The following is a 27,137-nucleotide window of genomic DNA, read 5'->3' on the forward strand; positions in this document are numbered from 1 at the left end:
GCAGCGCCCAGAGGTTGGTAGGGGTAAGCAGACCCGCTAGCTGAGCCCACAGCCGTGACTGGGGGGGAGGGGGGGTCCTTAAACCCAGTTTAAAGTGCAGGGGCTTCCCCAACACAGTGACTGGCACCCATTACAGGGCGGCTGCTTGTCTCCCAGCCGGCGCGAGAGGAAGGGTAGCGAAGGACGCAGAAAAGCAGCAGCTTTAGGAGCGGCCAGGCGGGTGCGAGCCGAGCGCTGGGACCAAGCCGGGGGCCGGGGGCCGACCATAGCCCGGGTCAGGCTCGGGAACAGGCGCAAGCTGGGCGCTGAGCAGCGGCTGGGAAGCGCAAGTGAAAGCCGCGGGGGGGGGGGGGCTGGTCTTTTTGGCGCCATTTATTTTTAACTGCGTGGGGGAGGGCGTGACATGGTCGGCAGCCGCTTGGCTCGCTCCCCACCCGCCCTTCTGGGCGCGTCAGAGCCGGGCGAGCCCGCCGCCGCGGGGTGCTGCCCAGCCCCGAGACCGGCTGCAAACCCGCGGACGGGGCACTCGGCGGCGGGTGAGGCAGCCCCGGGCGCTGGAGCGGCAGGGGGCTTTGGGGAAGCGTCGCCCCCGCCCTGCCGGGGCAGCTGCTGGGCGGCTCCCCGGGAAGAGTCACGCGGGGCCGTGCGGCCCGGCCCGGGGAATTCCAGCGCGGGGGCCCCCGTTGCCAGAGGCGCCGAGCCCCGGCACGTCGGCCCCGGGGGCCCAGCCCGGGTCTCTCCCCGGTGCCTGGTCCCTGGCAGTCAAATGGCGGAACCGGGCACTGAGCACCGTCCCCATCCTCTGCACCAGCCCTGGGCCTATGGGGCGAAATAGGGCTGTGCCCCGGGCTTTGCTGCAGGCGACATTGGGGGCTGGGCTAAGGGCCATTAACCCCCCCTCCCCATTGGGCTGACCCTGACCCCGACCCCACTTCGGGTGGTCTCTGGAGCCCATCCCCTCACCTGGCAAACAACCCACAAACGCCTCCATTTCCACGGTCGAGCTTTGCTGCCCCCTCGTGGCGAGCTTTAGCCAGGACTGTCAAAAATAACTTTCGTTTCCTCAAGTGCTCTGGCTGCCTCGTCAGCTCCCCTTGCGCGGCCGCCGTGGACGTGACGTTCCCACTCTACTCCCGGGGAAGGGGTTTCACTGCACCAGGCCCCCCACCGAGGGGCTGTGAAGCGCTCACCTAAAAAGAATTTTTTTTGTAAGTATTTGTACAGCCTTGGAGTTGCTTTTGCAAAATAATTCGGGGGAGGGGTGTGATTGCATAGATAGCAGCTACTCCTCGCTCTCTCACATCTGTTCCAGGGTCTTGCTGTTTACTTAAATGTGTGCATTTGTTCCCCATTCCTTTTTAAGCCCCTATCACCAATCTCTCCCACCCGTCCCAATAGCCCGCTGACCCTTCTCCCCTGTCTCCTTCACAGGCATTGGACCATCCTTCTCCAGTTCTATACTCACCTCTCCATCTACTCTCCATCAAAGTTATAGGAGCAAGGGTTTCTCATCTCTCCAAAAACAAGGCTGGTTCAAATCAGGGGCCCTGCTTAACTTGCCTTTTTGCTGCAGGCTCTCTCTTTATTCACTCTAAGGATTCTTCTGCCTTTAAACCTGAATTCACATCCCTGAAGCAGGTAAGAGCCTGGAATTGCCACTAAGGAACTGGATCTCAGGTGTGTAGAAACCTTGCACTACAGGGTATTTGCCACCAGGAACAAGCTGGGATGTGAACTCATTTTTTACACAGACAGCACAGCCCCTTGTCTAAAATATAAGCCAGGGAAGTAGGGCTGGGACTGTATTTGATAGCTAACTATGCATAGACTTTCTCAAGAAACCTGTGGAATTAACTGCCAAAACCCCTGGTTAAAGTGGCAGTCAGGTTGCCCAGCACAGCCTCCTGCCCTTCCAACTTCCAGAAAGTTGAGTGCCCCCCATGCTTAAACCTCTGAAACCCAGGAAATGCAAAATGTTTAAGGGCTACCTCAGGGTGCGCTTGTATCTACAGGGCAGCACATATGGCTGTCACACCCACCAAGTCACTGGGTCGCTAAGGTGGTTTAACACTGCTGAGGTTGCTATTAAGTTGCATTGCTTTTGTTTGGTTTTGTTCCTTGGTTACAATGCAAAGTGGATGAAGCTGGAGTGTGTATTGTCTTATTTAGCCTAGCAAAGTTAAGGCTGAGGGGATAGGATTGCTGACTGTGAAAACACCAGGGAGGGAGAAGGGATCTTTAAACTTGAGGACTGGTGTCTATAAACTGGCCATGAATACATTTAGGCTGGAAATTAGAAGGTTTCTCACCACCAACAGAGGTCCTGGACCCCCCGCCCCAACAGGAATAGCAGGAGCAAACAATCGTAATAAAAGTTTTAAAAGTTTTAAAATGGAACTTGATACTTTTATGAACAGGATTATACAATGGGGTGGCCTGTGCTAGCCAGGGACTGGCCTCAATGACCCAGATGGTCCCTTCCAGTCCTATGAATTGATTTTCAGTACCTGTTGGAGGTGTCAGAGTGCATTAGCACAGTCCTATAGGCAGTATGAAGGCAATGAGGCATGGAGACGACTCTTCTCTTCTGATGTCTATGATTGTAAGGTTTTGGGTGGCTGGCTGTGTGCTTCTGCAACCTGAACTGTCACTAAAAAAAGGGGAAAATTTTTTCTAACAGTTTAGGCTTATCTGTATGGGCCATTTTAATCCAGCCCTTGAGCTCCCGCTGAGGAGCAGGGTTTGGGGCTTGCCCCGCTCCGAGGCTCCAGTCAGGGAGCGTGGTGGTGGTGGTGATGGGGCACTCCACACAGCTCCTGAAAGCAGCGGCATGGCCCTCCCTGGCTCCTATGCATAGGAGTAGCGGGGGGCTCCACTCTGCACGCTGCCCCCGCCCCAAGCACCACACCCACAGCTCCCATTGGCCGGGAACTGCAGCCAATGAGAGCTTCAGGGGTGGTGCCTGAGGACAGGGCAGCATGCACAGCCGCCTGGCCGCGCCTCGGTGAAGGAGCCAGAGAAGAGACATGCCGCTGCTTCCAGGAGCTGCTTGAGGTAAGCGCCGCCCAGAGCCTGTGCCCCTGAGCCAACCCCGGACCTCAGCCCTTATCCCCCTCCCACCCTCCGAACCCCTCGATCCCAGCCTGCAGCACCCTCCTGCACCCCAAACCCCTCAGCCCCACCCCAGAGCCCACACCTCCAGCTGGACCCTTCCCCTTGGAACACACTATAGCATACACCCCTCTGGTTGCACACTAACTCATCATCTAGCCAAGCCCTAAAACTCACCATGGGATGCCAATCAGCCCCAATGATAATTTCTTCCTACCCATAGGCAAGCGTCTCGCAAATGAGAAAATGTATCCAGCTCACTTTCTTGGAGATGCAGATGCAGTGAGATGAGCAGGAGGTTCTGTGATACAGGAGATTAGTCAAGGATTAAGTCCTGTCTATGTAGCACTATTTGAGAGGTGGACCCATTATCACTGTCGTTATCAATATTAATTTGGCTTCATTAACATGCCATGTTTGGCTAAGAAAGAGGTGGAATGGGGGAAATCTAAGGTGTTTTCCCAATTTTGCAAGCTACAGGCTGTTTGAGTGCAGCACTTGGGAGACAGGTTACTTAGCCCTGGTCCGCACTACAAACTGATGTTGCTATAACTATATCATTCAGACTATAACTACGTCGGATCCACACCCCTGAGTGAGGCAGTTATACCAACCTAACTCCCGGTGTAGACAGCGCGATCTCAGCAGAAGAGCTTCTCCCGTCAACACAGTTACCGCGTCCTGGTCAGGTGGAGTACCTATGCTGACAGGAGAAGCTCTCCCATTGATGTATATAGTGTCTTCAGTAAGAGCTACAGTGGCAGGCTGCAGTGCTGTAAGTATAGACAAGCCCTCAGGGAAACAAGGTGGATGAGGTTGTATCTTTTATTGGACCAACTTCTGCTGGTGAGAGAGACAAGTTTTCAAGCTTACACAGAGCTCTTCATGTCTTGGAAACTTAACCAGAGTGTCACAGCTAAATACAAGATGAAATAGATTGTTTAGCATAAGTAGTTAACCCATATTTCAAGGTATCATTCAAGGTGAAATGGCCTGTTAAGGCCTCTCCAGTCAAAGGGGGGAAAGGGGAGGGAGGAAACAGCTGGAGGGGAGTTAGTGGGTTATAGATTGTTGTAATGAGCATTAAATCCAGTGTCTCTATTCAGTCCATGATTTTTAGTGTCTAGAGAGAGTTACGAATTTAAGCTCCCAAGTTCATGACTAATGAGTTATGTTATTTTCTATGCATTACTGGATTTATTTTCCACCACTTTTATGTCAGACTATGAAAAGCAGAGTGCTAGATGGCAATCCAAGATTTTGAAAATGAAGAAATAATGTACATAAAAAGACAAATGGTGCAAAAAATTAATTACAGTATAGATAGAGTAAATCTGGATTACGTGGAAATGATTTTCTGAAACACATGAATGTATGTTTTCTTCTACTTTAGATCTTCATTTATCAGCAGGGGGATAAACCCACTTCAAGAGAAAATGGGTATGTACCTTGCTTTTAAGATATTTCCCCATAATTATTTTTAAACATATAAGTACAAGTAAATGGTCCACTGTATGGTACACAACTGTGAATCCTCTCAACAGCCCTGCAAGGTGGGTAAATAGGTATTATTCCCACTTTACAGATTGGGAAACTCAGACCCACAATGGCTCAGTGACTTGCCCAAGACTAGACAGCAAATGAGTGAGAGTTGGAATCAGAATGTAGGAGTTCCTGATCCCCAGTTTTATACTCAATCCACCAACCCACGCATACATGCGCATGCTCGCTCTCAAGGAGGATTATAACTACAAGAACACAGCATGCTGAATTGCTCAGGGTGACCTCACGTTTTTTCTGATTTATTATTATTTATTTTTATTAAAACTTATTTTATTCTTAGACTACAAAACGTTACCTTTGGCTGAATGGAATGAGTGTCACGTCAGAGACTGGCTAGAGTCCATTGGAATAAAAGAAGAATATGTGAAAAAGCTATGGGAGGAAGAAGTAACAGGTCCAGTGCTTAGAAAAATAGATGAATCTTTTCTCAAAAGCATTGGTATGAAAAAAGGCCAAATCCATGTACTTATATGTGAAAGAAATGAACTTTTGGAATGTTTGAACAAAAAAGCAGGTATAGGGCAAGCAGATAATCCCAGTTTTAAGACTCCAGAAATCTTGAGTGACACTGGTAGAACAACTAATGCTCAGGGGAAAAAAATGAAAATCAGGAATTCTAACATGCCTACAACAGCTAATGTACCAGCTGAAAAGAGAGAGTGTAGCTTGAAGAACATCCAAATCACACGGCCTAAAAATGTACCAAGTTCTCAAGTAACTTTTCACCAGCATGCAGCTTCCGAAACAGACATCTCTGGTCCACTAGAAGAGTCTAGCAGGGAAGACACAGAAAAATCAGTGTCTACTTTTGGCAGGACAGAAAATGGAAAAAGTCATTCAATGCATAAAAAAAGAGTTGAAGCTTTAACTCTGAGCAGATTTCGACCATTTGGCACTCAAGATATTAATTTTAAGTATGTGAAAAACACAGTCCTTTCTCCTGAAACAGGAGTCATTGATTTGATCACCCCTTGCCATGAATACAAATCCTTTGCAATTGCTGCGGAACTAGACAGACCACTGCTTGAAGCAAAGTTTGCCTTTGAAGTGATTCGATTTGGCTCAGCCTGCATGAATATCCGAAGTAATGGAACGATACACTTTGGTGTCATGGACAGGTTTGAAGGTGACAAGGATTATGAACATGGGCAGATAATAGGTGTGCCAGTCAGACACAGAGACATCTATGTTGATGCATTGGATAAAAACATTGCAAAATGTTTCAATGCATCTGACCAAGAAGCTGCAAGAATATGCATTCACCCTCCTGTTTTTATTGAAGTGATTGAGAAGGACATTCAAGACCAACGCTTTGTGGTGGAGGTTGACATTGAACCATCATCCAGTACAGTGAAGGGGAAGATTTTTCAAGTACGCTTACCTAGATTTAATGAAAACAGCAATAAGACAATATGTGAAAAAAATTCAGTTCTCTATCAAAGACTTAAGGCCAATTCTGAACCTCTAAAGAATGAAGAACAGTTAGTGGATTTTATTCAGGGTTTACAAGAGAGGGATATTAGAAGAGAAATGGCTGAGTCCTCCAGTAATGAAGACCTCATAGAAACTTCACAAGATTTAGGACGTAAGTTATTAGTCCTATTAAATGATGGCAAGAACTATATAGATGACTACCTGAGTTACATCCTTGTCACAAACAGATGCAGAAAGGAAGATCTTAAGTCTGTCAAGTTTTTAATGCGCATGAATATTTTCTGTGTGTTTGATTTTGATGAGGATTCCAATGTGTCAGGTTTATATGCCAAGTACAAAGAGCATCATGCAACACATTTGCATTTTTTGCAAAATTATGCCAATGAAAGCAAGATGAACACCACTGAATTTAAAAAACATTTGGGCCTAGATGTTTACACCAGCTGGATATTTTGCAATGGACGCAGTGACTTCCTTGGTGATGAAAAACCTTGTGATGAAAATACTTGGATTAGAACTAAAAAGAAGTATCTTAAGAAAGCCATTTCATTTATCTGTGATGAAATCCTTCCAAAGGGATCTTTTGTGGTACTTTTCCTACTATCATCACCTGTGGAGAAGCCAATTGTAGACACCTTCCAGGAATTCTACACAGAAATGAATGGTATAGATTATATCATGTGCATTGCAGAGTCCAAAGAAAATTATGAGAAGTGGGCTAACCTAGCTCAGGCATCTTGTAGCATTGAGACACTAGAACAGAGGAGCATTGTAGGCATGAAGCTAAGTCACGTAGATGCCACTATTCAAAACATGATGCCATCTACAGTATGTCTCAGACGTTTACCAGTTTCCACAAGAGGTCTGTGTGTGCTTCCAACATTGGAAGAAGAAAAAATGTTTTCCCTTGAAATACTGTGTACAAATCAATGTGATGATATCAAACTGGATCTTCTGAGCACAAAAGAAATACAAGAGATAGAACAAACATTTTACCAAGGTAGAAAAGTCAGCTGGAAAAATTTCTGGCTTGCTGATAAAGGGGGCTGTGGAGATGTCATTGAACGTGATGCCTGCAGAGATGTTCATAAAATCTTAGATGGTATTTTGCACGAGAACAGAATCAGGTGGTCTGTGGCTAAACTACAAATATTTCATCAACCTGGAAGCGGAGGAAGCACCATTGCAAGGCAAGTACTATGGAAAAGAAGAAAGGATTTAAGATGTGCTGTGGTCAGATCTTCATATCCAGTTGCAACTGTCTCCCAACATGCAGTTAATTTTAGAGAATATGATGAAAATGACATGAAGAATTCTCTCCCAGTCCTCCTCCTTGTTGAAGACTACGATGAAGATTATCTAGATGAATTAAAGAATGATTTAATGGATGCAATGGCAGCTCGAAGGGGTCATTCATCCAAGCCTTGTTTCATCCTCATGGGCTGTAAACGATCTAATGTCCCTGAAAAGCTTTGCAAAGCTTCTCCCCTCGATACAGTTGCTGTCACTCACAAACTCTCAGACCAAGAGAAACACCTGTTTAAAACCAAAATTGAAAAGCTTGAAGAGCAGAAAGACTTCAAGCCTGAATTTATGATTACGTTTGTCTTGATGAGTAAGGAGTTTAAGGAAACATATGTCACAGAGTTTGTAGAGCACTGGAAGGAAGGCATAGACCTTTCCTCCCATGTTACTAGTTTGATGAAGTATGTTGCTTTGCTCAATTCCTATGTACATGGTTCATATATTTCATTATCACACTGTGAAGCTTTTCTAGGGCTCGGGGCATATACAGAAAAGAGAGAGTATGATTTCAAAAACAACTTAAGTGAACAGGCAAGACTTATTTTCATTGAATTAAGAGCAAATACCACCTATATTTCATGTGTTCAAATAATACATCACCTGGTTGCTAAGGAAATTCTGCATCAACTCTCAGGAAGTGAGCCTCAAAGTCAAATTGCAATGAATCTTCTCCAGGAAAAAATGCTTTTTCAGCACAGATTTGGACGGGAAGAGTTCATAAAATTCATCAGAGATCTATTCATACGACGTGACAAGAAAAGCAGGGGAGACAATACTGACAGCCTCTTCTCTCCATTCATTGAGCATGTCTGTAAGGTTGAAAACTGTGAAAAAGCTATAGAGGTTTTAAAAACTGCATACGAATGCCTGGGAAAAGATGCCTACTTTGCCCAGCAGCTTGCTCGATTGCATTACCATCATGAGAAATTTGAGGATGCAGAATATTGGGCAGGGGTAGCCAAATCTTATTTGCCATATGATTCTTTTATTTTGGATACAGAAGGTCAAGTGTACAGGAAATGGTTTAGTTCTACTGTGGACAAAGAGACAGATGGGGCCACGCCTGGTGAAGTCATTGAGATGATAGAAATTGCCCTTAAAGCTATGAAATGCTTCAGGGCTGCACAACAGGCTGCAAAGTCAGAGATCGACAACATGAACAATGCCGGATATTTTGGAGAGGTTGAAGTGGGATGTCGTCTACTAAAATTTCTGTCTACACTTGAGGTATTTCCCAGAAACACACAAGGGGAACATCCTGAGCTTGTGCGTTATTTGCTAACAGACTACATTCCTGAGGAAATTAAAAAACCCTGGGGAAAGCTTCACAGTTGTTTAAAAGGCTTACGCCAGAAAATTTATAATGCTCTGGAATGGATTTCAGAAGACCTAAGTTACTTCCAAACAGATAAAAACCAGAACAAAGAAAATGAGGCAGAGGAGAAGGAAGAACAAGTTTACAATCCCAGAAAGTGGTTGAAAAGACAGTCTGAGGTGTATGCTAAGTTCTTTACCTCAGAGTATCCTATGGGAGAAAACAAAGCCGGACCTGAAACCCAACTCGTCACACGTATGAACATTTATAAGTATGGTGGTGGCAGTGTCACTACCATACTTTCATTGTTTTCAGATTCAAAGGATGAGAGGTCAGTTAAGAAGCTAGAAAAAATAATTAGCTTATATGCAGAAGACCCACAGAAAGGAAGCTTGGAGGACATTGATCTCATCAATTATATTTTGTGTCACATCACACTAGCATGTTTATCTCCTGGATCTTCCAAACTTCTTCCTTTTGAAACACTTAGAGAACTCAGCAATAGATTCTTTAAACAGAGAAGAACAGCATTTCCAGCAAGTGCCCATTTTTTGCTCACCTTACTGTACTGGCCAGATGATGCATTAGACAGAGAATCTAATCCGGATAAAAATGATATTCTCATAGCTGCTCTTCAGTCCATGAAGCACTTGTATGACATCAAGATGAAAAACGTTGCTCCAAGAAAAAAGAGAATCTACACACATTTTTTCCTGGGAAAAGGCAATGGTCTAGGAAAGTTTGTACACAAGACTAGGATTGATAAATTAATTGATGGCTCCCTAAATGAACGACGAATGAAGTGGCTACATGGAGATGTATGGAAAATAGGCAAAGTTCATAGTGTCTTAAAAAGAGTGAATGGCTGGACAGAAAAGGGGAAAGTATGTGCACGGGGTCATGTTGGGCAGATTCATATTTTGCCTTTACATTTTGATTCAGTGCCTCCAGGAAATGAAAATGTGACATTTTATTTAGGATTTTCATTTAGTGGGCTCGTTGCCTATGACATTCAGGTAAAAAAATAAAACAATTTGCTCCAAAAAATAAGGTACTTAGTGCATTAAGTTGAAATTCCCACTAGACTCAAAACATTGCAAGGTATTAAAGTTTTTTTCCAAAAAAGTCCACTGTCCAAAATGAGAACTAAATCTTTCTCTTAGAGCAAGTACAACTCTGACATAGTGTCATTAGTATCAACTGCCATATGCAATTTTCAAGTCATTGTTTTGTATCTGAATACTTTGTTTCAATGTAGCTGTCATGATTCAATTCCCCCTTAGGAAATTTTTAAGTTATTGTCTCTTGGAAAGGATGAAGAAAACTGGATATTCAACATAGAGAGGCTTCATCCTTTATTTGTATAAACTGAAATGATATGTAAGTTTTCATATCAATAACACAAACTTAGAAACAAAATATGACCCAGCACTTATAAGAAGAAGAGTAGTGATGGATCTGCTCCAAAATCTTGAATGCTAGGAAACCCTTTAAAATCTGTAATCATGGTGACTGAACTATTTTTGGTCATAGATTCATAGAAGATTAGGGTTGGAAGAGACCTCAGGATGTCAGCTAGTCCAACCCCCTGCTCAAAGCAAGTCCAACACCATGTAAATCATCCCAGCCAGGGCTTTGTCAAGCTGGGCCTTAAAAACCTCTAAGGACGGCGATTCCACCACCTCCCTAGGTAACCCATTCCAGTGCTCCACAACCCTCCTAGTGAAAAAGTTTTTCCTAATATCCAACCTAGACCTCCCCCACTGCAACTTGTTCTGTCATCTGCCATCACTGAGAACAGCCTATCTCCATCTTCTTTGGAATCCCCCCTTCAGGTAGTTGAAGGCTGCTATCAAATCCCCCCCTCACTCTTCTGCAGACTAAATAAACCCAGTTCCCTCAACCTCTCCTCATAACTCATATGCCCCAGCCCCCCTTGCTTTTAAAATTAGTTTGCTTCATCAGTTAAGAGACAGCAGCAGATTATTATTGCAGTCCTTGCTTTCAACTATGTGCAGGCAACTGGCTGGAATAAATGGAACCTATTAATATGCTTTTTAGATTGCCTTACATCTGTATTAGTTCCTTTCACCCACTAGTAAAATAATGTAGTTATATTTAAGAGTTTAACAGCAGCAGTGTTCAACAACAGAAAAAGAGAAAGTAAAGAAGAATCCTGTATCTGATATTAACATCTAGTGGAATTTCAGGAGGCGGACTGAATGGAACTGGAATTTAAGTAGGTCTAACAACTCTGTTGTAACCCCCTCTAACTCTTATGCAGAATATCCTGGGAACTGTAATGGTCATGTATAGTCAAGTTTTGTTGTTGGTTTTTTTTGTGGTGTTTGAAAGCCCAGAAGAAAGTAAGTAATTGTTTATCAATATGGAGCCAAATTCACCACTAGACTGAACATGTACCAACTTAAGTGACATCAATACTAGTCTTTACTGCAGTATGTGGACAGCAGATTCCACAGTAGTTAATACAGGTAATTAATTTTCCTTTTTTGACTTAGTAAATGAATTATTGGCAGATACAATCTTGGCTGTAATTAATTGCAACCTATACTTTGGTTTTGATCTTTTCAGGAAAAGTAAGAGGGAAGATTATATTTTAAGGTGACCCATATAAAGTACTTATGTATATTACCATATATAGATAGGTATATTATCATGCCATTTATAGTATAAGGAAAAAGCTAGCAGTATGGTGATCATATACAGATTAATGGTGTATGTCTTTTTTAATCTGTATTTATAAGTATTTTAACATTTTATAATTTTGGATTTAGTTTTAAGTTTTATTGTGATACTTATTGGTTTTTGCAGATTGGCCCACAGCTAAGTCATGGAATCATAAAAATGTAGAGCTGGAAGGGACCTTGAGAGGCCATCTACTCCAGCCACCCATGCTGAGGCAGGACCAAGTAAACCTAGACCATCCCTGGCAGCTGTTTGTCCAACTTGTTCTTAAAAACCTCCAATAATGGGGATTCCACAGCCTCCCTTGGAATCCTATTCCAGAGCTTAATTACTCTTATAGTTAGAAAGGTTTTCTTAATATCTAACCTAAATCTCCATTGGTGCAGTTTAAGCCCGTTGCTTCTTGTTCTACCTCCACTGGACATGGAGAACAATTGATAGCTATTAATAAACTATCTCTACCATACCAGTTATGTATATTACTATAGTACCATAATTATTCAGCACACTTCATCCATTGTATAGTACCAGGCACACTAGCTGTGAAAGTTATCTGTATTAAATAACCAAATTCAATAAAGCAACAAAACATCTGTTGATTTTGGAGAGGAGAAATATAGTAGTTTGAAGATTTTTTTTTTTTAAAAAGAGAAGCATCATTACAATTTTACGAAGTTTGTCTATGGTAAGAAACTAAACTGAAGAAGTTCTAACACTGTGGAAGGCTAAATTCTTTAAGAAACTGTACTGCTTATTGTTACATCCTCCTGTTACTTAGTTTTAGGATTTACATGTATACTGATTTCCTAATGTAATTTGTTTGAACATATAGTTTTTATATTTTAACTTATTAATTTTGAAAAGACAAACACTGAGCACAAGTATCTTAATTGTACTGATTCATTGTCTGTTTTTATTGCACTTACTACAATACAGTGACTTCTATAAAGAATTCTTGGAGTTTGCATTTTGCTTCTTTCACAATTATTGCATTGTTACTACCTCACAAACATCCATGGAAGACTAAAATATCACTTGCTGTTAGTTTGACAAAAGAACCCTTTAACAGAAACCTAATTTGAGCTCTCTCTCACATATAAGACAGAGGGTAGTTAGATGAAAGGTTTCCCTAAAAAGGATGTTAGAGATACTCATTGACTAGGTACAACTAGTTAATATAAAAGTAGCTGAAAACTAAGCTCCTATTTTCCTATAAGCACTGATGAAGCCCAACTCCTCTGCTCAAAGTTTGGAAGAAGAAAGCTACAAAATGGGGATTGTTACAAAGGGCTTTTTAAAATTCATCTTATTTAATTTTACCTTACTATAAAAACCCATGCTGCATGCTTCTCCCTGCCTCCCACTGCCAAACAGCCACAAAGTGTTCCATGTTATTTAAACTGTAGAAATTGATTTAAATTCTCTTGGTAGAGACTTGAAAGGGTTAAACAGTTGGAGACTTGGAAGTTCTGGTGAATTTGTCTACAAGTCTGGGAGAGAGATAAGTCACTGTACACAGGTGCAGTAAGTCTGCTACTAAATATGCTCTGGGCCATTAAGGGGGCTTTTTGTGTCACTGTAGCCATATCCTCCCTGCCTGATCATCTTCATGACTTTGGGTATCAGGAGAAAGGCATAAAGTCGACCTTGAGACCAAGACACGCAGTAAGTATTCTGGAGGGACCCTGGCTGGCACCTGCTCTGGAACAGAAGAGAGGGTATTTGTTATTCTTGTTGGTGTTCAATAGATTTATTGTGGGGAAGGCCTATCTCTAAGAATGGAGTCCTTCAGCTACCAACCCTGACTGGCTGAGTACTGTCCATTAAGGTAATCTGTGAGACCGCTGTTTGTTCTTCTTCAATTGATTGTACAGGATGCGTGTATACCTATAGTGGAATGGACATGTGCAAAGATATTGGACATTTTCCCCCCTCAGCAGTACCCAAACGGGTGGCGTGAATGCCCTGTTGCCACACACCACTGTGTGCTGGTGTAAGAGAGCAGAGCTTCCCCCAACCCACCAGAATTCCTTCTTACCACCAGTGACAGTCGTCGGAGCGATCCAGGCTTGTTAATTCAAGTGCTTCCCTCACTCCTTTCTACATATAGATCCTGTTTGTTGTAAAATAGTAGTTAGTTAGTTTTAGACAGTTTTAGTGCTAATTTTCTGGTTTTGATCTCTTTTTGACTCCTTTTTTTCTCTTGGTACCAGAATGGTGCATCATTCATTGGGGTTTAAGTCCTGCTGAATCTGTATGAAACCCATGCTGGTCAGTGACCTGCACCCAGCCTGCTCAAAACGTTAGTGACAAATGTTACATTTGCAAAGCGTTCAAGCCTCACTCAAGAAAAAAGATAGGCCGGTGAGGGTTAAGTGCTTCCTTATGGAGGCAGCATTTCACTCCCCTCAGAGGTGTCACATGGGGAAGGCGCCCTAAATACATCAGCTTCAGTGCAGAACCACTGGAGGCGTCTTTGGCTCCTTGGGACTGTTCCTTGGTACTAAAGAAAAAGCTTAGGCCTTCTGAAGGTTCAGTTCCTCTCTTGACCATAGGTGCCGACTTCACCGCTTTCCCCTGGGTGCCTGACCCTGCCTCTGCTCTCCATCCCTTCCATATGGCCCTGGCCCAGCCCCGCCTCTTGCCACCCCTGGCCTGCCCCCTTTTCCCAAAGTCCCTGCCCCAACTCCGCCTTCTCCCTGCCCCAAATCCCCGCCAGCTGTTTGGTGGCGGCCGCGGGGAAGCGCTGGGAGGTAGGTGGAGGAACAGGGACTCGGCGCGCTCGAGGGAGGGGAGCTTGGCTGCCAGTGGGTGCAGAGCACCCACTAATTTTTCCCCGTGGGTGCTCCAGCCCCGGAGCACCCATAGAGTTGGCAGCTATGCTCTTGACTGCATTGGTACCAAAGCCAGACAAAGGCAGAGACTTGACAAAGCATTTGGGCAAGAGACACATCCCCCCCAGAATGCTCGCCATCTCCCAGGAGGGGATAATAGCTTCCAGAGCTGGTGCCAGGTCTGACAAGGCCATCCACTGAATGACACTTGGCCAGCAGACAATGCTGATCCCAACCCTCCTGGAGATGTATGCAGCTGCATGAGTCTTATTTAGCCCCTTGGTACTAATATCGCTGGCAGTGGAAGGTGTGCAGCTGGTACCGATGTCCATTGCTCATACCTCACCATATTGAGCTCCTACAGTGCCACAACCCAAGCCTTTGCAAAAGCCCATGTTGACAAGAGGAAAGCCTCCCATGATTTCCCTGGTACTGCCATCTCCAGGCTCAGGTTACCTCTCCCTGGTTCCATCTGGATCTGCCCTTGCAATGGCAGAAGCATCTGACTCTCCTTCCTCAGACTCAGAGGTGTGGTGCTCTGTCTCCCACCCAGGATGGGGAACATAAGTCATTGGGACCATGGGTCATACAGCATCCCCAGCACTGGGCCTCGTCTAAGGATCAACAAGCTGGGCAAGGATGGGTCCCGGGCCCATATCAGTAGCCAGTCTGGATGCCATGGGGCATTCCCCTCCAACTAGGACCTCCCCTCAACCATCTCGCTCACTGAGAGTTCACCAGAGGCACTGTTACCAAAAAGCATCATTCCCTGGTACCCAGTATCAAGACTAGTACCAAGCAGCCAGCAGCCACTCAGGCACCTTCCCTGCCACAAGCCACAGACCAACCAACACCTCAGATGCATGTTGCATCGTCCTCACCAGATGAGGCTGTTGAGCTGTCCAAGTGACTCATCACCGCCAGAGGACCACACTGCTCATCGAGATCTTTTTAAAAGAGTGGCTTCTGGACTTGACATTCAGGCAGAAGAGGTGCGTGAAAGCTCTCACAAGTTGGTGGACATCCTAGTATCAGCAACCCCAGTCAGGGTTGCTCTACCAATTAATGAAGCCATCATGAAACCAGTCAAGGCTTTTTGGCAGACACCCTTCTCCCTTCCCCCCAAAGCAAAATGAGCTGAAAAGAGGTACTTCATCTTCTCTAGGGCATTTGAACATATTTACTCTTACTCCACCGCCCTGCCCCCTGGCTCTCTTGTGATGGCAGCTGCCAATGATCAGGAAAGACAGGGGCAATAAACTTCCATGCTGAAAAGCAAAGATTCAAAGAGGCTGAATCTGTTTGGCTGCAAGCTTTCTTCTTCAGGAAGCCTGCAACTCAGGATTGCAACCGACACATTCTTGTGAGTCGATATGACTTCACCCTCTAGGAGAGCATTATAAAATCTAAAAACAATGTACCAGAGGACTGTAGACAAGAATTTGCAGTAATGGTGGATGAAGGTAAGAGGACTTCCCTCCAGGGGGGTTTGGATAGTGCAGACTCGGTTGCTCAAACCATGGCAAAAGCAATTACTATAAGGGGTTCACGGTTGCAGTTGTCTGGTTTACCTCTAGAGGACTAACCAGGAGCTTCTTTTTGAAGGTCCCTCACTGTTTTCAGAGAAAATGGATGACAGGCTTCATAGCCTTAAGGATTCTAGGGCAACACTCAAATCCCTTCAGATCTATACCCCAGCATAAAAAAGAAAACAGTATGATCCGCAGCAGCTATACAAATACTATTATGCGCCTCGATCCCAAGATCCACTCAGGAAACAGGGCAGAGATTATAGGAGGTGCCGTCCACCACCCTCCTCTTCAGCATCAGTGAGCTCATCCCATCCAGCCGCCTTGTCCAAACAGGCATTTTGATGGGTTTGTTAAGGACAGTGTACTAGTCACCATGGCTCCATTTGTTCCCCATTCTTTGTTTATCAATTTCTTATCCCACTGCCTAAATGCTTAGGCCCACATAGCATCAGAACAGTGGATCTTAAGCATGGTGAAACTGATGTATGCCATCCAGTTTATTTCTGCCCGACCCCAACCCCTTTCTCCATCCCTCTTCAGGGACCATTCTCATGAGATTGCCCTTCAACGTGTATTCTTCAGGCCATAGAGGAAGTCCTGTTGTATCTCAGGGAAAAGGGCTCCTATTCCTGCTACTTCCTGATCCCCAAGACGATCTCATGCCTAATTTAGATTTAAAAGATTGGTACGCTGCCCTCAGTTTAAAGGATGCTTAACTCCATGTTGCAATATGCCACGACTGTGGAAAGTCTCTCAGATTTGTGGTGAACGGCTGCCATTATCAATTTACTGTGCTTCTCTTTGGTCTGTTAGCTGCTCCTCAAGTGTTCACAAGGTGCAGGGCAATTGTGGCAGCTCACTTATGAAAATTAGGTGACCACATGTTCCCATACCTAGACGACTGCTTGGCCAGAGGTTGGTCTGAGGCTCAAATCCTATCCAGCATATCCAGTAACCTGTCCACATTCAATGCACTGGGGATCCTAGTAAATTGAGACAAATCAATCCTGAAACAGGTAAAGACAATAGAATTCATCGGGGCAGTCTTTAGAGTCCATGAAGGCCAATGCCTTTCTTCCACAAGCCAGGTTTGAAACTTTATAGGACCTAGTGCTGCAACTGAGCGTATATCCTCTCACAACAGTATGCAGCTGCCTCAGTCTTCTGGGTCACAGGGCAGCATGTACCTATGTTGATCAGTACGCCAGACTACACTTTCCCTTTCTCCCCCCGCTTCCAACCCTACCTCTAGTCACATAAGAATCTTCTCTGGGTTGGGGAGCTCATAGGAGGTACCTGTAGACTCAAGATCTTTGGTCGTCTCAAGATCTGGAGACTCATATAAATGTCAAGGAGTTAAGAGCAATACATCTAGCTTGCTTGGCCTTCCTCCCTAACACAGTGGGAAAAAAATCTATTAATTCTGACAGACAATTAGGCAACCCTGTTTTATATAAACAGGCAAGGAGAAGCACAGTCAAACCCACTGTGCCAGGAGGCAATTCACCTCTGGGACTTCTGTATAACCAGCTCAGTTCATATCAGAGCTGCTTGCCCTTTGGGGAAACAGAACACATTAGTGGATCAGCTGCGCAGATCCTTCTCTGATCACCACAAGTGGTCCAGATATGGTCAGGTCCATCTTTCATCTCTGGGGGAAAAATGTCATCAGTTCTATTCACAGGAAGGGCTCAGCCCAGGCTCGCTGACAGATGCTTGTCTCTTAGCCTGGAAGAAATCCCTCCTGTATGCTTTCCTGCCGATTCCTTTACCTTCCAGGATCATCTTCAAAGTGAAACAAGACCTGTTCACCTCATCCTCCTAGCACTGACATGGCCTCGTCAACACTGGTACGCGACCCTACTATTCTTGTCGGTCAAGCCTCCTGTGTCTCCAGTTGGATCCAGATGTAATTTCCCAGGACCACAGGTGCTTGCTCCATCCTAGTCTCTGAGTTGTCCATCTGATGGAGTGAGTACTTCATGGCTGAGACCCTTTGAAAGGTCCCGCTTGAAGGATGTTCAGAAAGTGCTTCTGAATAGCAGAAAACACACAACTAGAAACACTTACCTGGCTAATTTCAGGTTTCAGAGTAACAACTGTGTTAGTCTGTATTCGCAAAAAGAAAAGGAGTACTTGTGGCACCTTAGAGACTAACCAATTTATTTGAGCATAAGCTTTTGTGAGCTACAGCTCACTTCATCGGATGCATACTGTGGAAAGTTTAGAAGATCTTATTATATACACACAAAGCATGAAAAAATACCTCCTCCCACCCCACTCTCCTGCTGGTAATAGCTTATCTAAAGCGATCACTCTCCTTACATTGTGTATGATAATCAAGGTGGGCCATTTCCAGCACAAATCCAGGTTTTCTCACCCCCCCCCACACACACAAACTCACTCTCCTGCTGGTAATAGCTTATCTAAAGTGACCACTCTCCTTACATTGCGTATGATAATCAAGGTGGGCCATTTCCAGCACAAATCCAGGGTTTAACAAGAACGTCTGGGGGGGCGGGGTAGGAAAAAACAAGGGGATTATTAAACATTATTAAGGATCTACAACCTATCCTGAAGGATGACCCAACACTCTCACAAATCTTGGGAGACAGGCCAGTCCTTGCCTACAGACAGCCCCTCAACCTGAAGCAAATACTCACCAGCAACCACATACCACACAACAGAACCACTAACCCAGGAACCTATCCTTGCAACAAAGCCCTTTGCCAACTGTGCCCACATATCTATTCAGGGGACACCATCACAGGGCCTAATAACATCAGCCACACTATCAGAAGCTCGTTCACCTGCACATCCATCAATGTGATATATGCCATCATGTGCCAGCAATGCCCCTCTGCCATGTACATTGGTCAAACTGGACAGTCTCTACGTAAAAGAATAAATGGACACAAATTAGATGTCAAGAATTATGATGTAAGCAGTGTCAGGATGAGCTCCACCCTGACATCTGGTGGTGAGGTGTGGCAAGTTGTGGAAAAGAACTTCAGGGGCCGATCTCATTTGCATAGGCACACCCACCACGCCTAGAATGAGACCATAGCTGCCCAAATGGTCACTTTGGCTGCTGTGGGATCCCCAGTGTCTCTGTTATTGGGGCAGGAAGAATAAATTGTTATTACCCTGATTATGGGAACTGTGCTTGGAACTGTACGTGGCCTTTTGTTACGATGGAGGGATTCACCATCATCTAAGTAGCACTCGCTAGGCAAGGGTCATGGGTTCCAAAACTGTGTGAATGGAGAGAGGCTGGGGACAAGTATTAATACTTGGTGGCATGGGCCCCTTGGTGAGGGCCTTACATGCTGATTGCACTTCCTCCTCTCTCCACTGTGGAATATCAGAGCTAATTTTGATTTCATTAGAAGTCTAGTTATAGGCTGCTGAGCTCACTTTGGGCTGACAGTGCACCAGCACTGGGGCTCCCCTACTATAAGCTGAATTCACCTAAGAGCTGAAATCACTGAGTGTTGTGTTAAGTAGTGGGGGAGCCTGAAGATATATTGTGGAGCAGTTTGCGGGACGGCTGGTGAAGCAGTTCGACACGGAGCAGTGTGTGGATGGCAGGAGCTGCTTGTGGGCCGTGGAGCTGAGTGAAGGAGTTCGTGGGGCGGCTGGCGGAGCGGAGCGCAGCTGAGCAAAGGAGTTCGTGGGGCGGCTGGTGGAGCGGAGTGCAGCTGCGCGAAGGAGTTTTGTGGGGCGGCTGGCGGAGCGGAGCGCCGCTATGGAGCTATGGGGCGGTCAGCTTCAGATCATGTAAGGTGCCTCTTACCCCCGTCCCATTTCCACCCAGGTTGGGAGGTAAAGCTCCGCCGATAAACTTTCGAACTCTGGGGCTGCCCTGACCAGGGACAGAGACTTTTGGGGCATTGGACTTTTGGGGTTGCTGGACTCAAGAACCAAAGGGAAAAGGGCATGCCCCAATTTGCCTGGGGTGGGGTTGTTTTTGCTCATGGGTTGTGTTATGAATCCGGTTGGTGGTGTTTCCCCAACATAATGCCACATTGTTTCTCTCTCTTATTAAAAGACTTTTGCTACACTCAGACTATGTGCTTGCGAGAGGGGAAGTATTGCCTCTTGGAGGCGCCCAGCGGGGGTGGTATATATTTGTCCCAGGTCACTGGGTGGGGGCTCGAGCCGGTTTGCATTGTGTTGTTGGAATGGAACCCCTAGATATTGAACCCGGCCCTTGTTGCTGCCAACTCTGACGGGCAGAAGGGTTACATTTTTGGGGGCTCGTCCGGGATCGCCTGGGTCAGTACCCCTCGCAAGCACCTGTTGAGTGATCCACTACATTGGGAAACAATTTATATTTTTTTTGTTTGTGCTTATATTTTGAGGAAATTACTGTTTGTATAATGGCTAATATTTCAGGTTTGTTGGGCCCTGGCTCAGCAGCTTCTAGCTCGGAGGCTGCAGCCTCGGCTGATGATTGGACAAAAGCTCTGGGGCAAATATTGGAAAAGGTTGTGCTGCCCCATGCTGAGTCAGACTCTTGTCGTAAGTTAAGATTATTTGCTGGGGAGGAGGAGTTTGAACCCTGGTTAGAGCATACCACTGAAATGCTGCAAGAGTGGGCTGTACCAGATGCAGAAAAGCGAAGATGCCTTATAGAGAGCCTTGGCGGCCCAGCATTAGATGTGATTCGCACCCTGAAGCTCATTGACCCTGGGGTCAGTGTGAAGGACTGCCTAGAGGCCCTTGAACACAACTTTGGGAGCGTAGAGGGCCCTGAAGACAGCTACTGTAAGTTCCTTAATTCCCGACAACAAAAGGGCGAGAAGGCTTCAGCCTACATACAGAGACTGGAGAGACTGCTTCAGAGAGCTGTCATGAGGGGAGCAGTGACTGCTGAGCAGATGGATCAGACCAGACTGGCTCAAATTGTAAGAGGAACTCAGTATCAGAACCCGATTCTACTTCATCTCCGGCTAAGAGAACGACGGGAACATCCCCCAAGTTACTCCCAGCTGATAAAAGAGGTCCGAGAGGAGGAAGAAAGGCAGGCTGCCAGTGAGTTTTGGGAAGCCCAAACATCAGAGCCAGCCAGCACAACACCACTGCAAATGGCCAGTGTACTGATGGTGAGCACCAGAGAGGAACTTGCCCAACAAATGCAGGTCCTGACGGAACGGATAGCTGAGCTGCAAAGTACCGTTGACCGAGTTAAGACTTCTAGGAATAAGAAGCCTCAAACTGTGGCGATTGAGAAGCCCGCACTTAGAGCCACCATCCCCCCCAGGCGAAGGGGGAAAGGTCAATTCTTCTGCTACCGATGTGGTCAGGATGGACACAGTGCTGCCAAGTGCCGTAATGAAGAAAACCCCTCCTTAGTGTATGGAAAGCTGAGGATCAGTTGGGAGAGATCCGGTAGCTGCCAGAAGGTCTGGGGACGGGGACCCCCCAGGTCTGCAGGATTTGAAGATTCCCCCAGAAAAGACTGTCCAGCTGGGATCCCTGCAGGACTGATAGGGCCTCGAGCAGAGGTCATGGTGAGGATCGAAGGGGTGGAGTGTAAAGCAGTGCTTGACACTGGATCTCAAGTGACTATTATATTTCAGTCATTCTACCAACAGATGCTTAGGCACCTGCCTATACAGCCACTGACTGGCCTTGGCCTATGTGGCCTCAGCATGGATGAATACCCCTATCAAGGGTATGTCATAGTGCACCTGGAATTCCCAGAGGAGGTTGCTGGGGTAAGAGAAGAGGTAGACACAGCTGCCTTAATATGCCCTGACCCTAAAGGGACTTCTGATGTGTCTGTGCTGATAGGGACCAACTCCAGTCTCTTCAAGGTACTCGCGGATTACTGCAGAAGGCGGGCTGGGGACCAGTACCTGAATACCCTGATGATCCATACGCTTTGTGCTGAAGCCTATAGGAAAATTGAGAGCGCTAAAAGGGACACATCTGAGCTACCGCTTGGGGCACTGAAGTACGCGGGCACAACCCCCTTAGTAGTGCCTGCAAGGACGGAGCAAGAAGTGCTTGTCATGAGTACCTGTCTGAAAGGCAGTAAAGGGACGTTAGCAATGATAGAGCAGCCGATGGGAGGAGAGCTCCCTGAAGGAGTGCTGGTCCCCAGTGGAGTCATAACCCTACCTGCTGAAGCCCAGGAAAGGGTGACTATACTGATTGCTAATGAAACGAGTCGTGATATTTTTGTGAAGCAAGGACAAAAGATAGCAGACCTCTTTGAGCCTGAGTCGATTGTAAAACCCCAGTATGAAACTCCAGTTCCGGCAATAGACCCAGCAAAGTTTGACTTTGGAGATTCACCAGTGTCCGAGGACGGGAAAGATCGCCTGAGGAAGAAACTTTGTGAAAGATCCAAGGTGTTCTCACTGCATGAGTGGGATGTGGGATGTGCAAAAGGAGTAGAGCACAATATCAGACTACATGACTCTCGACCTTTCAGGGAGAGATCTAGGAAGATTGCTCTCTCTGAGATGGAAGATGTGCGACATCATCTTCAGGAGCTGGCTGCGAATGGCATCATTACAGAGTCCCGCAGCCCATACGCCTCACCCATTGTGGTAGTCCGCAAAAAGAATGGGAAAATCCGGATGTGTATTGACTACCGCACCCTAAACAGCCGTACGGTGGTCGACCAGTACACTATGCCTCGAGTGCAAGACGCCTTAGACTGTTTGCTGGGAAGCCAGTGGTTCTCTGTGTTGGATCTTCGAAGTGGATACTACCAGATCCCTCTGGGAGAAGAAGATAAGGAGAAGACAGCCTTCATCTGCCCATTAGGGTTTTATCAGTTCGAACGCATGCCCCAAGGGATTTCTGGAGCACCTGCCACCTTTCAACGTCTCATGGAGAAAGTTGTGGGAGACATGAATTTACTGCAAGTGTTAGTTTATTTGGATGACCTGATTGTGTTTGGAAGAACCTTAGAGGAGCATGAAGAAAGACTTCTTAAAGTGCTTGATAGGTTGGAGGATTATGGTCTGAAGCTTTCAATTGACAAATGCCAGTTCTGCAGAACCTCAGTGAAGTATGTGGGTCACATTGTGTCCCAAGAAGGTGTGAGTACTGATCCTGATAAAATAGAAGCACTCACTACATGGCCACGTCCAAGTAACTACAGAGAACTCAAGACCTTCCTTGGATTTAGTGGCTACTACCGCAGATTTGTGAAAAACTATGCTACGATTGTAAAGCCTCTGAATGATCTTACCAGGGGACATCAGTCCAGCAAGAACAAATCTAAGTCCAAGAATAAGGGGAGGTCCCCAAAGCCTCCTGTGCAGAGACACAATGGCCCCTTTGCACCATTTGGGCCACGGTGGGATGAGAGATGTGAAAGGGCTTTTCGAGAAATCATTACTTGCCTAACTCATGCTCCAGTCCTAGTTTTTGCTGACCCAAGCAAACCATTTATCCTGCATACTGATGCCAGTTTGGAGGGTCTGGGAGCAGTCCTGTACCAGGAAGTGGAAGGCAAATGTAAACCTGTAGCCTTTGCCAGCCGAGGATTGTCTGATAGTGAAACTCGCTATCCCACCCACAAGCTGGAGTTTTTGGCCTTGAAATGGGCCATCACTGAGAAATTTCGAGACTACTTGTATGGTGCTCAGTTCCAGGTGTGGACAGACAACAATCCACTGACTTATGTGTTAACAAGTGCTAAGCTGGATGCTACAGGGCAGAGATGGGTGGCCGCCTTGGCTAGCTATGAGTTCAGCATTCAGTACCGATCAGGGAGAAGCAATGTAGATGCAGATGCATTGTCCAGGCGTCCGCAGGCTCCAGAAGTTGCTGTGATACCCACAGATGGAGTGAGAGCTATTTGCAGTGTGAGTCGCCGAGAGCCAGAGGCCCGTGAAGACTTTCAGGGATGTGTTGCAGAAGCTTTGGGCCTGCCCCCTGAATGCATGCCTTCTGCTTCGGTGAACTATATTGCATTAGACCAATCTCCTTTGCCCATGCTCAATGCGGCTGACTGGCAAGAAGCCCAGCGGCAAGATATTGACATTCGTGATACACTACTTGCCAAAAGGGAGGGGCGAAGCCCAACTGCGGTTGTCCCACCTAACCCGGAGGGTAAACTACTATTGAGAGAATGGACCAAACTAAAACTGATTCAGGGAGTGCTACACCGAATGACCACTGACCCTTTACAAAAACAACGAGCACAACTAGTACTGCCAAAAAAGTACAGAGCCCTGGCCATGAGGGCCCTGCATGATGACTTTGGGCATTTAGGGATGGAGAGGACCCTGGAACTTATTCGTAGTAGGTTCTATTGGCCCCGAATGGCTGAAGATGTTCGCAGGAAATGTGAGACTTGCGCTCGATGTGTTCAAAGGAAAACTCTGCCCACGAGGGCTGCATATCTCAAGAACATCACCAGCAACAAACCTTTGGAGTTGGTATGCATTGATTTCTTGTCTGTAGAGGTAGACAAGAGGAATGTTGGAAACATTCTAGTAGTGACTGACCATTTTACACGGTATGCACAAGCATATCCCACACGTGATCAGAGGGCCACCACCGTTGCTCGAGTATTGTGGGACAAATATTTCTCAGTCTATGGATTCCCGGCTCGGATACACTCTGATCAGGGGCGGGATTTTGAGAGTCACCTTCTGAAGGAGGTGCTGAAGATAGCAGGAATTAAAAAGTCTAGGACAACGCCTTATCACCCCCAAGGTGATCCTCAGCCAGAGAGGTTCAATCGAACCCTATTAGATATGTTGGGAACTTTGCGACCAGAGCAGAAGGCAACCTGGAGCCAGCATGTCGCATTTCTGGTGCATGCCTACAATGCCACAAAGAACGATGCTACAGGAGTCACCCCATATCTCTTGATGTTTGGGCGAGAACCAAGATTACCCATAGACTTGTGCTTTGGTGTATCAGAGGATGGAGATAGCTATGAAACTCATCAACAATATGTATCCCGACTAAGAGAAAAGCTGCGGGATGCTTATCGCTTAGCTACCGCTGCGGCTCGGAAGAACGCAGACCGCAACAAACATCGATATGATGCTAGAGTGCGTTCGCAGGAGCTCCAGCCGGGGGACAGAGTCCTGCTGCGAAATTTGGGTATTGCTGGCAAACACAAGATAGCTGACAGATGGAAGGCAATACCTTACCTGGTGATGGAAAAGCTGGGAGATCTGCCGGTCTACAAGATCAAACCTGAAGACGGTCCAGGGCAAATAAAGACGGTGCATAGAAACCTTTTGCTCCCTGTGGGGGAATTGGTAAGCACCCCTTGTGAGATGGGCCACGGCAGGGCCGCCGGGCAGAACAGAGGTGCTAGACCAAAGCCGCCATCCAACACAGACAGTGGGCCCCCTGCAGCTAACTTACCCCTATTCTGCACATCTGAGAGTGAGTCTGAGGAGGAAGACACAACCCTGGTGTATCCTGGGATGGAGACAAGATTTCAGTCTCGATCAGCTGAACCAAACGAGAGTTTTCCCTCTTCCGCCCTAAACCCAATGGCGGAACTATTTAGGCCCCTTTCTGATACCCCGGTGCTGCTGATGAGACCCCCCTGTGATGACACACACAGGTTATTGGACAATGGGGACAGACAGGTAGAGGATGTCCTGGGCACCTTGGACCCTCCAGCGTTAGAACTAGGAGTGCAGGGGCCTACGCCAGTAGCCGAGGGACCCTCCAGGGAAGCCTCTCCATCCGTCACTCAAGAGGATGTTCCCCTTACTTCGGCAACAGAGATTCTCAATAGACGAGACAGGGTGATAAGACCAGTGAAACGGTTAACTTATGATGCACCTGGGGTGACTAGTGAGGAGCCAATACATTTAGCACACAGGCTTGTGGAAGCTAAAGTGGGCTTCCTGAGGCCCTTTGGAGGAAACCAATGAGTTGGTATAAAGGGAGTGTGATTTGTCGGGACGACAAAGTCTCGGCTGGGGGGAGGATGTAAGCAGTGTCAGGATGAGCTCCACCCTGACATCTGGTGGTGAGGTGTGGCAAGTTGTGGAAAAGAACTTCAGGGGCCGATCTCATTTGCATAGGCACACCCACCACGCCTAGAATGAGACCATAGCTGCCCAAATGGTCACTTTGGCTGCTGTGGGATCCCCAGTGTCTCTGTTATTGGGGCAGGAAGAATAAATTGTTATTACCCTGATTATGGGAACTGTGCTTGGAACTGTACGTGGCCTTTTGTTACGATGGAGGGATTCACCATCATCTAAGTAGCACTCGCTAGGCAAGGGTCATGGGTTCCAAAACTGTGTGAATGGAGAGAGGCTGGGGATAAGTATTAATACTTGGTGGCATGGGCCCCTTGGTGAGGGCCTTACATGCTGATTGCACTTCCTCCTCTCTCCACTGTGGAATATCAGAGCTAATTTTGATTTCATTAGAAGTCTAGTTATAGGCTGCTGAGCTCACTTTGGGCTGACAGTGCACCAGCACTGGGGCTCCCCTACTATAAGCTGAATTCACCTAAGAGCTGAAATCACTGAGTGTTGTGTTAAGTAGTGGGGGAGCCTGAAGATATATTGTGGAGCAGTTTGCGGGACGGCTGGTGAAGCAGTTCGACACGGAGCAGTGTGTGGATGGCAGGAGCTGCTTGTGGGCCGTGGAGCTGAGTGAAGGAGTTCGTGGGGCGGCTGGCGGAGCGGAGCGCAGCTGAGCAAAGGAGTTCGTGGGGCGGCTGGTGGAGCGGAGTGCAGCTGCGCGAAGGAGTTTTGTGGGGCGGCTGGCGGAGCGGAGCGGAGCGCCGCTATGGAGCTATGGGGCGGTCAGCTTCAGATCACGTAAGGTGCCTCTTACCCCCGTCCCATTTCCACCCAGGTTGGGAGGTAAAGCTCCGCCGATAAACTTTCGAACTCTGGGGCTGCCCTGACCAGGGACAGAGACTTTTGGGGCATTGGACTTTTGGGGTTGCTGGACTCAAGAACCAAAGGGAAAAGGGCATGCCCCAATTTGCCTGGGGTGGGGTTGTTTTTGCTCATGGGTTGTGTTATGAATCCGGTTGGTGGTGTTTCCCCAACATAATGCCACATTGTTTCTCTCTCTTATTAAAAGACTTTTGCTACACTCAGACTATGTGCTTGCGAGAGGGGAAGTATTGCCTCTTGGAGGCGCCCAGCGGGGGTGGTATATATTTGTCCCAGGTCACTGGGTGGGGGCTCGAGCCGGTTTGCATTGTGTTATTGGAATGGAACCCCTAGATATTGAACCCGGCCCTTGTTGCTGCCAACTCTGACGGGCAGAAGGGTTACAATAACATTCGTAAACCAGTCGGAGAACACTTCAATCTCTCTGGTCACACGATTACAGACATGAAAGTTGCTATTTTACAACAAAAAAACA

At 46.5% G+C, this 27,137-nt stretch overlaps 1 protein-coding gene across 5 annotated transcripts; it reads left to right on the top strand.

Moving 5' to 3' along the window:
• The first annotated feature begins 386 nt into the window (after positions 1-386).
• LOC140898313 (sterile alpha motif domain-containing protein 9-like) lies at positions 387-12,074 on the top strand. 5 transcript variants are annotated; one of them, XR_012154962.1, is made up of 5 exons: positions 387-536; positions 1,069-1,208; positions 1,432-1,638; positions 4,505-4,551; positions 11,561-12,074. XR_012154962.1 is itself a non-coding variant. In XM_073311938.1 (5 exons), exons 4-5 carry the CDS (start codon positions 4,548-4,550, stop codon positions 9,754-9,756), a joined length of 4,806 nt encoding a protein of 1,601 aa, XP_073168039.1. In that variant the 5' UTR covers positions 401-536; positions 1,069-1,208; positions 1,432-1,677; positions 4,505-4,547; the 3' UTR covers positions 9,757-12,074. The 5 variants fall into 5 exon arrangements, 4 of the variants coding, with proteins under 4 accessions (XP_073168039.1, XP_073168038.1, XP_073168040.1 ...); XM_073311938.1 differs by having other exon boundaries at positions 401-536; positions 1,432-1,677; positions 4,955-12,074; XM_073311937.1 differs by having other exon boundaries at positions 401-536; positions 4,955-12,074.
• Positions 12,075-27,137: the final 15,063 nt, after the last annotated feature.

Source organism: Lepidochelys kempii, chromosome 14, assembly GCF_965140265.1.
Source record: "Lepidochelys kempii isolate rLepKem1 chromosome 14, rLepKem1.hap2, whole genome shotgun sequence".
Taxonomy (NCBI): domain Eukaryota; kingdom Metazoa; phylum Chordata; order Testudines; family Cheloniidae; genus Lepidochelys; species Lepidochelys kempii.